At 50.4% G+C, this 14,718-nt stretch overlaps 1 protein-coding gene across 1 annotated transcript in view; it reads left to right on the top strand.

The window, feature by feature from the left end:
* The window catches only part of ASTN2 (astrotactin 2), a 351,752-nt gene that overhangs the window by 117,895 nt on the left and 219,139 nt on the right, over positions 1-14,718 (top strand). The window contains exon 6 of the mRNA XM_066563103.1: positions 7,854-8,000. Within this exon, the coding sequence (XP_066419200.1) occupies positions 7,854-8,000 (147 nt within the window). The remainder of the gene's footprint in view (positions 1-7,853; positions 8,001-14,718) is intronic.

The following is a 14,718-nucleotide window of genomic DNA, read 5'->3' as shown; positions in this document are numbered from 1 at the left end:
CCTGGACTGCGCTGGAGATAAAGGCTTTTACATCTGTTCCTGGAGGCAGTGCGGGTCTTCCCATTTATTTATTTATTTTCCGATTGTATCTGATACAGCCTCAGCGAGTAATTGAGTGTTTGAGAGTGAAAAATTATCTCTCCGGCTTGGCCCTTATCTTGACAGCAAAGCAGCACTTTTAATTTAATTTTGTTCAGAGCATGTGGGTAACAAATTTCACTAATCGCTCTGCTGTCGCCCTCCGCATGGTAACGAGCCTCTTGTTTCCCAGGAAGCTGAACATAAACACGGAGCTGGATGCAGGCAGGAGGGGGGAGAGGGCTGGAGCTGCTTGGAAAATGAAGATGCTTTTGGTTGTGGATTCCTGTGGCACTGTGGATTTGTCTCCTGGCTGCAGAGGGTGGTGGATGTCGCATGCGTGATGTTTGGCTGGAGGGGGAAACTGAGGCACGGAGGGATGTGCCCCGAGCCTGGGGAGCTGCTGCAGAGCAGAGATTTGTGTTCTCATCCTGTTCTGTCAGTTTGCATCTATTCCAAAAATAATGGATGGAGGCAAATGATGGTTTGGGACTTTTTTTTTTTTTTGAGGCTGCAGCCCAGTTCCCCAGTCCCAGCTCAGCCTGCAGCGTGCCAGTGGGACAGCAGGCAGTGGGGTGTGTGGGGAAGGCCCAGCCAGGATGAACAGCTTGAGTCCTTGGACATCTCTTGCCACCGGCCCCTGGGACATCTCCTGCCAGGTCCTGAGCCCTCCCTGCCACCCTGGCCTCCATCACTTCTCTTTCCTCCTCATTTCTAAAATCAATTTATCTGTCTGCCCAGCCCTTCGCTCGCTGAGCACAATCCTCCCTGGGCTGTGACTCAACACAAACTATTTCATAGATAATGATTACTTTTTTCCCCTCTTTTTTCCTGTAGGAATAATGTTTTTGCTACACTGTATTGAAAATTGCTTTCCCTTCTCCTTAAAATGAAACCTTCCACTCAGATTTGCCTTTGTGCTTGTATATTGTAAAATTGGGACTCATTTGGAGTATAAAACAAAAAAAAAAAAAGATCGGGCCTTAATTCCAGGAGAAGTGCTTTCATTGATTTTCATGAAAGAAAATTCCAGTGCAGGCAATATCTACCTTTAAATATGTAGCTGTTTCTTTAATGTGATTTTATCTCAACCAATTCAGCACTGAGAACATGAAAGCAAAACTGACTTCATTGATTTTAATTGTCCCTGCCTAGAGAAATGCAAAAAAAAATATAGCAGTGCCAGGAGAGCAAATTGAGTTTGCACAAATTCTTCCTCCCTTTGCTGTGCCAGAAGGTCTAAGATATGTGGGCAGGAGGATCTGCCCATGGTGACCCTGGTGCTGATGGGGCTGGTGGATCAGCATCTCAGCCTGTGCCATTTTGGACATCTCTATTTCCCCCCTCTCTCCTCAGCTGCTCATTCCTTGCCCAGCCTTCAAGGCTTTGCCTTTGCCCCCTTCCTCCTCTGGGGTGGAGTTTGCTGCTGAGGTCTCTCTGCCAGCTGCAGCACAATGCCTTAGAGCAAAGGGGGAGCACCACCAACAGCTGTATAATTAGGAAGCAAATACATTTATTCAGTACATAAGGCTGTATAACTCCAGGAGCACCTGAAGAGCCGAGGCTCAGGCTGCTGGAGGAGCACAAGAGCTCACTGGGATGCACAGGAGCTCGGTCAATGAGCCCTTGACCTTGCTGTGGGGTCCAGCAGCCCAACCCCAGCTTCCCTACAGCCACCCCTTGGCACCCTTGTCCCCCTGACCCACAGCCCAGGGCTGCCTTTTCTCCCTGTGCTATGCTGGAGGACGTCTCAGCTAATTGCTAGAGGATAATTCATAAATGTTAATAGTATTAATCTGATTCAGCATGTGCTCAGCAAGATCTAATCCCCTATAAATCGAGAAGCGACTGATCTCACCCTTCTGCTGCACAGCGTGGCTGCCTTTCCTCCTCCTTTCCTCATTCCCTTCCTCTGTGCAACCTCTGTGTCCTTGGGGGGTCTCCTCAGGGGTCTCCCCCAACACAGGGGAAGCAAAGCTGCCACTTGAGGGCTGATCCACATCCTGCTGACTCTGGGATGAGGCTGGAGACTGCCCGGTACCCAGGCTGTGACCCAGAGCTGGGCTGGAGCTGTGAGCACCTTCATTAGGCACCTTCACTGGGATTTGTCCAGGACTGCAGTGGAGAAGATGCCTCAGGAAGAGGCTGGGACCAGGTGTGGTGTAGATGGTGTGTGATGAAACACCTGCCTGGGCTCTCCCCCCTGCCTGGGGGGCTCATTGCATCCACATCCCTCTGCTTTAGAAGGAAGGGGCTCTGGGGCACTGTGTGAAGGCATGGTGGGGTCATGGTGCAGGAGAGCTGTGTCTGACTGGAAGGAGGATCTGCCATCTCCATCCCATCCCAATTTCCAATCCCATCCCATCCTGATTTCCCATCCCATCCCGTCCCATCTCAATATCCCATCTCATCCCCATTTCCCATCCCATTTCACATCCCGTTCCATCTCATCCCCATTTCCCATCCCCATTTCCCATCCCCATTTCCCATCCCCATTTCCCATCCCCATTTCCTATCCCAATTTCCCATCCCATCCCATTTCCCGGAGGGACCATCCTGCTGAGGAAGAGGAGGCTGCAGGGCAGGAGGGGAGGCAGGCAGTGCTGCTCCCTCGCCGTGCAGGGCTGCTCCATGTCCAGAGCCTCCTGCCAACAACCACAGCTCCTCTTAATTGGCGTTTGCCTTGATTGGACACGATGTGCCCCTCGCAGGACACCCGGGGACGTGTCTGTGTGTGACGCTGTCCTGGAAACGCCGCTCTGTCCTATTAACGAGCCTCTGCTGGAACAGAGCGGTGGAGCTTTAGGAGCCCCATTCCTCCGGCACGGCAGCGACACCGGCGGCTCTGGGAGCATCCCGGGGCTGTCAGCTGGGCTGGGCTGGGCTGGGCTGGGCTGGCTGTCCCCAGGGGTGCTGCTGTCCCCAGAGGTGCTGCTGTCCCTGAGCTGGGCTGGGCTGGGCTGGGCTGGTATGGCTGTCCCCCGGGGATGCTGCTGTCCCCCAGAGGTGATGCTGTCCCCAAACTGGGCTGGGCTGGGCTGGCTGTCCCCCGGGGATGCTGCTGTCCCCAGGGGTTCTGCTGTCCCCAAGCTGGGCTGGGCTGGGCTGGCTGTCCCCCGGGAGATGCTGCTGTCCCCCAGAGGTGATGCTGTCCCCCGGGGATGCTTCTGTCCCCAGAGGTGCTGCTCTCACCAGAGGTGCTGCTGTCCTCAAACTGGGCTGGGCTGGGCTGGGCTGCTGCCCCCCAGGGGTGTTGCTGTCCCCAGGGATGCTGCTGTCCCCGAGCTGGGCTGGGCTGGGCTGGGCTGGCTGTCCCCCAGGGGTGCTGCTGTCCCCCAGAGGTGATGCTGTCCCCCAGGGGTGCTAATGTCCCCGAGCTGGCCTGGCCTGGCCTGGCCTGTCCCGGCCTGGGCTTGGCTGGGCTGGGCTGGGCTGGGTGTCCCCAGGGGATGCTGCTGTCCCCCAGGGATGCTGCTGTCCCCCAGAGGTGCTGCTGTCCCCCAGGGGTGCTAATGTCCCTGAGCTGGCCTGGCCTGGGCTGGCCTGGGCGGGGCTGGGCTGGGCTGGGCTGGGCTGGGCTGGGTGTCCCCAGGGGATGCTGCTGTCCCCGAGCTGGGTGCTCTGCATGCAGCACAGCTCGGCAGGGGTTGCTAAGCACTCCCAGCACTCGCTGTTCTCCCCAGCCCCGTCCTCCTTTGGAGCTGGGAATACATTTCCATATCCGAGTGGCCACGGAGCGTTCCCTGCGATGCCATTGTCTCCTGGGGGGTGGGGAAGATTGCAAAGCACTTGGCGTTTAACACCCACATATGGTTAACACCACGGGCTGTGTGCTGATAAAGAGGGGGTAATTAAAGTTTATTTTTTTTTTTATAGACTAATCTCCCAAGCATGTATTTATGAGCCTGATTTAGAAACAGCATATTACTGAGAACACGGGATATTTGTGTTGCTCATAAATCCATACGTGTTCTGAACACACCTTTTCTCTTTTTTCTTTTCTTTTTTTTTTTTTTTTCTTTCTTCTCCCCCCTAAATTTAGGCAGTACTGCCAATATTAAGAAGAATTGAGCCCGGAGTTTTGTTGGGCTTTTTCCCCCCTCCTTGTCTTTTGGGCAGGCAAAGGAAAGTGTACAAAGCAGTGAGTAATTAAATACACGAGGAAATGATATTTCAAAGGAGACACGGTGCGTTTGGAGGGGCTGTTTGCTGAGTGTTTACACCAGTGCCTTTGAATTTATCTTCATCTTGCAGCAGGTGCAAAATCTTCAGGGGAATGTGGTGCTTTGCAAGCGGTTTCTGAGCAGGGACTCACATCCTCACCAGCATAATTTGCACTGGGGTTTGAGGGGAGGAAAAAAAATCCTGGATGGGGAAGATGGTGGTGGCCAGAGTCCTTGTGACCACGGTGCTGGACCCTCCTCTTGTTTGCCAGTCTAATTAAGCCACCCTTGGATCACCAGCAGGGAGCATGGCAGGTATGATTCTGCCCTGAAATGGAGCACTTTGCCTTTCCTTTCTGCTTCTCTCTCCTTGGATTTTGTGGGCTGTGGGGAGAAGTTGCTTCTCTCTGGATAGAAGTAATTTATTCCTGTTTTTCATCCTGGTGGTGTGCCCTGCCCACTGCTTGGGTGCAGACTCCCTGGGAATCCCCATGGTCCAGGTTTTCCCCTTCAAAACTGCCTGGGTGAGCACTCAGAAACCCACTCACTTTGCTGCAACCTCTCAGAACACTACAGAAACATCTTTGATTAAGGATATAGAGAGATCACCTCTATATCCTCTTCCATCCTGGGCTTTTTACCATCTTCCATCTTTACCATCTTCCTCCTGGGCTTTTTGAACCCCACAAGACCCAAACCAGGAGTTCTGTTGGTGCTAGGGCTCTCAACCATTCATATTCTCTTGTATTCCCCACTCAGCTTTCTCCTCTTGGTAAAAGGCATTGATACAGCTTGTTTGGTGCACCTGGAGTTACAAATCTGCTCTTCAGACACTTCCCTGAAAGCCTGGAGATGACAAGGAGAGGAGGGAAAGCCCAGGCTTAGCCAGGCCAACCTCTCATTTGTGGCATTGGGTTTATTTGGGGCTGCCTGAGCTACTGAGCTGGGTTTGGATCCTTTCCCTGGGCTGAAGAAGGAAGGGATCAGTTTGTCTCACTTCTGGACCAAGGTGCAGCCCTGGAGAAACTGCTGAGATGGGTTTAGTTAGCAGGGCCTTGCTGAAAATACATTTGCTTGTGGTTTTAAAGGCTTGGAGTGAAGATGGTTATCTCCAGATAGGTGTTTAAATACAGCACAGCAATGCTGGAGCATCAGTGGTCTGCAGAACAGGGAAAGAGATAGAAAACAAAATCCCAGTCCCTCTCTTTAAGTGCTCTTCCAGCAGTCTCCCTTGAAACCTGGCAGCTAACTGGTCGTGAACAATAAAGAGTTGAGCTGGAAACCCAATTTCAGCTCGAGCAGAAGCCCCCTTGTTGTGGTTCACTTGGTCAAAACCAAACATGAGGCACTTCTAGAGGTCAGTGATTAGCAGTGGTGGAAATGAGAGAGTGCAGGAGGGAAGGGAGTTACAGGAGACTTGGAGCAATTGTCCCTTTCCTTGAGCAGCCAAGCTCAAACTCATGGAAGTGTGAAAGGATTTTTGCTGTTCCAAGCCCCTGTGCTGCTCTCCTCTGAGTCATGGGGAGAGAAGAAGCCACATGGACCAATGGGGATGTGAAATCCTAATTCCTCCAGCTCCACTCTGGCTGCAGTTTGGTGAAAGCTGCCATCATACCTGGGATTTGGGCTCTTTGTGAAAAAGGGGATAATGCTTGTCTCACTCATAAGGGATTTATGATTTAATGTTTGCAAAGCACTTTAAGACCCTGGATTGAAAGGTGATTTATAAGGGTGAAATTCAGCGTTGTCTGGTCCATTGTATATTTGATTTCATCCACTTATCCTCATGGGGGCTTTTTTCCTTGCTTTTTTTTTTCCCTTTTTCCCCCCCTTTTTTTTCTTTTTTGCATTCGTGTCATAACTTCAAGCCAAGCAGGGGTTGTGGCAGGCACAGTATGCCCAGCAAGAGGAGGATTTTGCCTCCCATGGAAGTGCTAACTTATGCTGATGATATGAATAAAGATTGGAAAAGAAAAAAAAGAGGATTGCAAGGTGAGGGGCGCAGAGGATTGGCAGTAAAGCTGTGAAATAGGAGTGGGATGGCTGTTTAGATGATCCACGCATAAGGAAAGATGCTTCATAAATAATCAATTTACTTGTTCCTGTTGGTCTCAGTGATGAGGGTATTTTCCAGCAGATCAGCCACTTCTCCTGCCCTACAAACCCTGGCTGGAGCATCCCCTGTGCAGGCTCCAGCCTGGGGATGCTGTGGTGGGCTTGGTGGCCTGCAGGGGAGGCACAGATTGTGCTGAGCATGAGGTCCTGGCCTGGCCCCAGCACCTCCAGCAGCAGCTTTAGGCAAATCACAGGGTGTGCAAGGGGTAACTTGGATCCATTTCCAATTCAGTTTTCAAACTGATGCTTTTTAAATCTCGCTTTGCTGATGAGGTGACAAGGGCTGGGGTCCAAGTGGGGAGAGGCTGCTTCCAAAAATCAAGAGGTGTCCTCACCTGAATCCTGAGCAGGGGCTGTGGTCAGCTCTGCCAGCAGCTGGGTCATCTCAGCTTGCACCAGAATGGGCTGTGCAACCTCTGGGCTCATTGCTGGGCTCTGCTTGCCATGGACACACTCTCCAAGTGGTGCATCCACAGCCCTGGAGAAGGAACCTTGTGAGGTGTTTGTTGTTATCTTGGAGCAGAGCAGGGTGCTGGCACAAGGTGAGGGGGCTGTGGGGGATGCAGTGCAGTCAGAGCAGCAGTGGGGCAGCCCCCAGGTCCAGGGGGATCAGAGGTGCCTCAGGGGTGCAGGCTCCAAGCACTCCTTGCTTGGGCAGTGGAGACCTGATGGTGGTCTGGGACAGTTCTTGGTCATCTCCATCAGTAGAGAGGGTCTCATTTGGACACCTGACATTCCCAGTCTGCAACCAATAAGAGCAGCTGAATCTTCTGGGCCAGCCAGGTCTCTCTGTGTTGCACAGCTTCCCCACATTCCCTGTGAAACTTGGGGATTCTGACCTACCCAGCTGCTGTTGATGGTGATTCAACCTTCTCATCCAACTAATCTCTACAGCCACAGCAGCCCTATTTTCCATAATACCAGCAGTTTCACTCCTAACTCTACTAGTTCTCTTCTTTCTAACTATCCTAAAGGTAGCAGTAGTGATAATCCAAGCCTATGTCTTTGTGCTCCTACTGAGCCTCTACCTACAAGAAAATATCTAACCCTCAATGGCACACCAAGCACATTCTTATCACATAGTAGACCCCAGCCCCTGAGCCATCCTAGGAGCAGCCACTGCTCTCCTAACCACCTCAGGTCCTGCCCCACAGGATTTCACAGTGGGTTGCCAAGCCAACCAATATTGACAAGAAATGATGGTGGTTTCAGCAGGGGAGCACTGCAGGTGTGATGAGTGATTCCAGGGAGGAGAAGTTCCCAGGGACAGGGTCTATAGAGGGCTTTGAGCAGGTTTTTTTGAGAGGTTCCCTCCTCTAGCCAAATGAAGCCCCATGCCATGGGAGTCTGGGCTGTGCAGCCTCCTGCCGAGCTCCCATCCTTGTTTTCCATGCCTGCCTTCCCCGTGCTGGTTCTCCCCGGCCTCTGCTGACAAAGCCCTGGGTACAGCTTTCCCTTCTGGCCCCCCACCCACCCACGGCTGTGTGTGCCTTGCAGGTTCCACGAAGAGCCCTGTGAACAAGACGGCGCTGACGCTGATCGCGGTCAGCTCCTGCGTGCTGGCCGTGGTGTGCGGCTCGCAGCTCTCCTGCCCGCTGACCGTCAAGGTGACGCTCCACGTCCCCGAGCACTTCATTGCTGATGGTAAGACCCTCCTGTCGTGGCGTGGCATTCCTGTTGTGGTAGTAATTAGCACTGACTCCATGATTCCAGAAGGCTGATCCATCACTTTGTTATACTATACTTATTAAGAGCTCCATAGCTGTGGCATTCACATTTCCTAAAAAAATCCCTTTGCCCAGGGTTTTTCTCCTGGGAAGCTAAGAAGGCTCTGAGAAAGAGGAATACAATTCTTACCTCATTTGCTTCTCCTGTGCTGTGCTCATGTGGAATGTGTTTGGAGATTGTTCACCCACAGGTGATTGTTCCATTGCATTCTGCTGGGAGTTGTTTTCACTCTTTGGCCAATCAGGGCCAAGCTGTGTCAGGACTCTGGAGAGAGTCAGGAGTTTTCATTATTATCTTTTTAGCATTCTGTAAGTATCCTTTCTGTATTCTTTAGTATAGTTTAGTATAGTATTCTTTAATATAATATAGTATAGTATTCTTTAATATAATATAGTATCATAAAGTAATAAATTAGCCTTCTGAGAACATGGAGTCAGATTCATCATTCCTGCCTTCACTGGGGCATTCCCTGCAAATACAATACATTGCCCTCACAGACACTCTGATACAGTCAGACCAGATTGGTCAATCCATCCAAACACCATCACCATTGGACAATTACAAAACCACCATTTGGTGAACAAATCTCCATAACACATTCCACATGTTCACAACAGGTGCAGCAGGTTAAGATAAGAATTGTTTCTCATTCTTTTCTCTGATTTTCTCACAGCCTTCCCCAGGACAATGCCTGGGAAAGTTGTGCATTGCTCTCTGTGGCCCCACCCTCCTGCTGCCCCTCTGGGTGTGTTTGGGACATGAAGATTCCTCTCTTTAGGAATGCCCCAGCTGTGTTTGACTGCAGGGATCTCCCTTTCCACAGGCACATCTGCAAGCCTGGGGCCAAAATCTCAGTCATGTCAATTAATATTATCATTGTTATCATTGGTGTTAATTGTGTCTGATGGATATTTCTGTTCTCCTCCAAACTCGCTGAGGAGCCCTGGGAGCTGCACAGACAGGCAGCAGCAGAGCTGTTTTGTCCTGCAGCAGCAGAGCTGCTCATCCCAGCCCTTGCAGCAGCATGGAGGAAAATTGCTGGGGTTTGAGCAAGAGCACAGATGCTTTGATAAATTAGACAAGTGCTGCTGTCACTATTTATTGCTTTCTCCAACTGGGCTCCTTGCATTTGTTGTGTTTCACTGACCTTTTCTTTATAATGTGCAGTGAGCGTCGAGTGCAAGTTTTCAGTAACATGAGGGCAAATTTCATTTTCTTCCAGCAGACAGGACCCATTATTCAGTCAGTTCCAATTCCTCAGCTCCTGCACTCGTCTCACTGCTTGGGGCATGCAGAGGGGGCACTTTCTCTCTGCCAGAAACGTGCTGCATGCAGCCAGTGCATCACCAGCTGCTGGGGTGTCCTGGTGCAGCCAGCTCTGGGACAGCTCCCTGCTTTGGGAGCTTTGGAGTGGAGGGCAGCTCTTGGGGGATTACTGTTTTGGGGAGATGGTTAAAGACACACAGTGACAAGAGAGCTGCAGGGGCCAGTGGGGAGGGGTTGAAATCATTACTCCATGGCAGAACAGGAGTCACCAGTGTGTTTGAAGTGGGATTAGCCCTGCTAAGAGTGGTCTCTGGGTAGCTGGGATAGCCCAGGGGTCACAGCTTGTAGGAAAGAGGAGGAGAGTGTCTACTTTGTGTTCACACATTGGAGGAACTGAACATGAGTTCAGTGCAGTGGAGACATGAAGATAACATCAAGGTGTGGATGCCACATCCCTGGAAGTGTTCAAGGCCAGTTTGGATGGAGCTCTGAGCAATCTGGTCTGGTGGAAGGTGTTCCTGCCCCTGACAGAGGGTTGGAACAAGAGGATGTTTAAGGTCCCTTCCAAGCCAAACCATTCTGTGATTTAAGGATTTGAAACAGGGGATTTGTCTACACCTTGACCTGTTTCTAAAAGGTTTTAATGATTGTCCAAGCCACACATGAGCATTTGAAATCTTCTCAGATGGTTCCAAGTAGCTGGAGAACAGAAACTCCTGCATTTGGGGCATGAGGTTGCTCCAGTGCTAACTTGTGTCCCCTTGGGATGGGCACTGGCCAGTTCAGCACTTGGACTGGGAGCTCACTCTGGTTCTGGTGCTGGCTGAAGGTCAGCCAGGAAGGCAGGGATGGAGACAGGACCTCAGCATCCTGCAAGGACCTCAGCATCCTGCTCCCAGCTTGTGGTTCTGGCCCAGGAAAGACAGTGAGTCCTGAAAAAGAAAATAAACAAAATGCAATGAGACTCCACAGAATGGAAGTGGAAAGCTGAACCTGTGCTTGTCACCAGGAAAGGGGTGGCAATGCAAATTATGCAAATGCAGGGAACACTCGAATGAAAATGACAATGAAATACCAATAAAGCAGATTAATATCCTTGAAACTGGGGGAAATGGGATGCTCTCCAGTCCCGACTTAATGACTTTTCTGAAGAGAAAGTGGCAAGAGGACTGGTAACAATGGTTTGGAGAAGAATTAAAATGAGTTTTGTAATGAAACTGTAAAATATAATTACAAACTGCAAAAACTTTTAAAATATTTTTTATGAGAAACAGTCAAATTCCTCACACAGAAGCAGCCAAGACATTTTGCAGTGGCTATCACTTTCCCTGAAATCTCAGCATTTTATGTGATGACAGTCTCTTGCTTGGGAAGAGAAAAAGCTCTTAAAAGTTGTCCCTTCTTTTTGAATAACAACAAATCCCAAGGCGCCACCCAACTGGCAGCAAAATATTACAAAGCATTTAAAGACATCACAGAACTGAGCTGGGCTGGGAAATTTCAATGATACCCAGGAAAAGTGTGGCTGGATGTGTTTGCCAAGGCTCAGCACCTGCAGTTTGATGCTGATGGAGAAGAGAGGACCTGCTCCTCCCTGGAGATCTCCCATGGGGGATTAAATGTGGTTTTTTTACAGGGGGTTGGCATCAGCATCCCTGTGGCATCGAGGTGTCAACAGAGCTGACGTGTTTGGCCTGGCAGAGTCTGGGAGCTTTGATCAGTCTTGCAGCAGCTTCTGGTGTGGCACCCGACGGTGGCTCCGCGTCTCGCGGGCGTCTGTGCGCGCTGAAATCGTCTGGTTCCCAAAGCTGCTCCCTTTGGGGCTGCGCAGGATGATAAGGCAGCCATGGTGCATTCACAGGAGATGTTCCCACACGAGGGAGCGGTGCCCTCTCCTTCCCTTTTGAAATGTGGGATTTCAATAGGCACCAGGAGCCAAGGAAAAGCTGAAAGCGGAGCTGCTACCGGCACCTCTGCAGGAGAAGCCAAACAAAGGCAGAGGCTGAAAGAAATCTCTCTCCTAGACGATGAGAACTCGGCTTTGAAGGAAACTTTAAATAGATGCCAGCCAGTTCTGGTGTGCCAGCATCCAGAGCCAAGAAAAGAAAGAGGGGGGAAGCCTCCCCAAATGTCTGCAGCTTTGGAGAAGAGCAGCTTTCCCTGCTGCAGCAAGAATGGCGTTAGAGAAAGCAGCTCCAGAGCCTGCTGGAGTGGCAGGGTGGGAAAGGGGAGGGGAAGGACTGGCACCAGAAGCCAACTGGCAGCCAAGCTGGGAGGATATATTCCAAACAGCAGTTCTATAATAACCAGCCTGTCTCCACTGCCCTTATTTCTCCCTCAGTTTGTTTTCTTCCTTTTGTTCATTTGATGGGGTGCCCCTGCCTCGCTCCCTGCTGAGCAGTTATTGCCTGGCTTGCACAGCTGCTGTGCCTTCACTTCATGGAGCAGCTGGATCAAGGAGAGCCTGCCAGGAGCTGCTGTGGCTGGTGGGGAGGGCTGGGACCTCCTGCTTCCCAGAAACTAGTTGGAGCCTCTAAATCCTCTCTATTCGAACACAGTGCTTGGAGCATCCTCTCCTCCCTTCTGCTGCTCCAGGGTTTGTGTTTCGAGGCACCCCCTGTCCGTGCTGAGCAGGAGGAATTGTTCTCATTTCAGAGGTGGCTCAGATTTATGGAAAGAACTGTAGTGGCTTTTATGAGGATATGAAAATGCAAGGCATTATTTAGAGGACCCTTTAGCTGTGTCAAAGGGGGGAAGAAAGAGAGTCCCTCCATCTGAGTAATAAAACCTCTTATGAATATGGGAGCCACTCAGCTCTACATTCAATAGTTGTTTTTTTTGTTTTTGTTTTTTTTCTTGTAAGTAATAATTCAAAAAAGTAGAGCTGGAGCAACGGGAATGGCTTGCAGGGAAGGCAGGGTGGAGAAAGATACTCTGGAGGGCTCAGCCTGGAGTACGTCCTTGCTGCACAACAGTGTGAAATATAGTATCAATTAAAGCTTCCCATTTTTACAGCCTGTGAGAGGTTATATACGGTGTGGGTGGATGTTTGTACTTTAGTGGGAGAGGTGGGTGAGATCCTCCAGTGGTGCAGAGGGAAGCAAGAGCTGCCTTTAGCAAGGGGCTTGTAGGGCTTTGTTTTATAAGTGGAAATAAAGCAAAGGGCATAAAGCAGGTTTTTGTCAAAGACATTTCAGGGCATTTACAGCCTTTTACCCTCCTCTTCTGAGGTGTGTGCCAGGGAAGTTGTGGTGATCCCTCTGCACCTTTCTGGGCTTTGGATGGGTGTAGAGTGGTGCACAGAGCTCAGTGTGGGTGGGCAGGGATCCTCTGTGGGATCAGAGCATGGTGTGGGCAGTGTCCCCACCTGATGAGCTGCCCGTGTGTTGGCTCTGTCCCTCCTGCAAGTGTGGATTCCTCTCCCAGGATGAACCCTGCCCTGAGAGCAAACCCAGGTCCTCCCTTGCAAAGCCAAGGGGCCAGCTGAAGTGGAATTTCTACTCAAGACCGTGTTTTGGGTTGGAGCATCTGACAAGATGGCACAGAGAGGTGGAGGGAGCTGCTTTTTGTTTATTCTTTTAATCTCCTGCATCTGCGTCTGCCTGCCTGAACGATGCTGTGCTGTCCTTGCCACGCAGCTGATCAGTAATTGTTTCATCTGCAGATTATTTCCTACCTTCCCCCACCACTGTTTCCTCCAAGATGCTGCTGAATTGGATGCTGTTATTAGCAGCCTGTGTTAATTTTCCCTGAAGACTGCTCTGCAGACTGCAATTGTTGGGACTCACAACAACTTCTCATTTTGGTTTTAATTAAATGTGTTGGTTTTAAACTGTTTGTTTTTGACATTTCCTGCTCAATCTTCTGCAGCTCTTGGAGGTGACCAAGCATTGCCTCGTGCCCTCAGGGCGCTCAGGATGTGCTGTACACGTGGCCACACAGAGATGAGCCATGGGAAGTGGGGGACTGGCTGTGTCCCCATCCCCTTTGGCAGCAAGGAGAAGCTGGACACGCTCTCTGATTTACAGGTGAAGCTCCCCAGGTTTGTGCCAGGATGGAGAAAGAGATCTGGTCTCAAAGCTATCTCAGGTCAGACTGGGTGGAGTTCTGAGCAATCTGGTCCAGTGGAAGGTGTCCCTGCCCATGGGAAAGGGGTGGAACAAGATGATCTTTAAGGTCCCTTCCACCCTTCCAACCCAAAGCATTCTGTGATGCTGTGATCTTTTCAGGCTTTCAGGATGATTCTGAATTTGGGGTTTCCCATGTTCACCAGCTGTTCCCAGACCCATAAGTCCCCTCTGAAATCAGCAGAAGGAGTTGGTTTAAAATATTTTTTTTTTCTTGTGCTGTTTTCTCCTCCCAGGGTTTTTTGCTCTCTGGAGACCTGGGTCAGGGCTCTGACAGAAGCAACACTTTCTTGCAGACTCAGTGTCACGTCTGGCTGCTCCAGGCCCTGTGTGTTTCATGTAAGGTGGCCGTGTTTGGGGGCAGATTTACAAATTGCATTTTATTTCTGCAGCTTGTAATCAGCAGGGTCACCTCGGTGCCTGTGTTACAGCTCACTCCTGCTCCCCTGTCTGCTTGCCTGGCAAGAAAATGTGAGCAAATGGCTGCAGTGTTACCAGACATGAACTCTAAATATTAACATCAATTTATGAACTGTATCAGCATGGATCAAAGGGATTCCAAGACGGTTTTACAGCACGAACGCTCTTTGCATGAAGAACTAATCAGGTTCTGGAGGCTGAAGTACATCATGTTTTTATCGTGCCTTTGACAGGCTGGTGAACCTGCTCAGCTGCTGCCCAGCTCCCCAGCCCTGGGCCTGCCAGAGGCATTCCCAGCTCCTGGGGCAGGGAAGCCAAATGTTCTTCCTTCTCCTCTGCAGGACTGACTGGGGCAAAGCCAGCAGGATTGGCATTGGATTGGCATTGGATTGGTGTTGGATTGGCATTGGATTGGCATTGGATTGGTGTTGGATTGGTGTTGGATTGGCATTGGCATTTGGATGGTGTCAGCAGGTGTGACAGTGTTCACAGGGGTCTCAGGTTGAGGGAAGAGATGAGGATTTGACTCAATGTTTCAGAAGGCTGATTTATTATTTTATGATATATATTACATTAAAATTATACTAAAAGAATAGAAGAAAGGATTTCATCAGAAGGCTGGCTAAGAATAGAATAGCAAAGAATGAATAACAAAGGCAACTGTCTCAGACTCTCTATCTGAGCCAGCTGGGCTGTGATTGGCCATTAATTAGAAACAACCACATGAGACCAATCCCAGATGCACCTGTTGCATTCCACAGCAGCAGATAACCATTGGTTACATTTTGTTTCTGAGGCCTCTCAGCTTCTCAGGAGAAAAA

Source organism: Molothrus aeneus, chromosome 19 (genome assembly GCF_037042795.1).
Source record: "Molothrus aeneus isolate 106 chromosome 19, BPBGC_Maene_1.0, whole genome shotgun sequence".
Taxonomy (NCBI): domain Eukaryota; kingdom Metazoa; phylum Chordata; class Aves; order Passeriformes; family Icteridae; genus Molothrus; species Molothrus aeneus.
The sequence above is the reverse complement of the archived record's forward strand: the minus strand, read 5'-3'. Positions and strand labels throughout refer to the sequence as shown.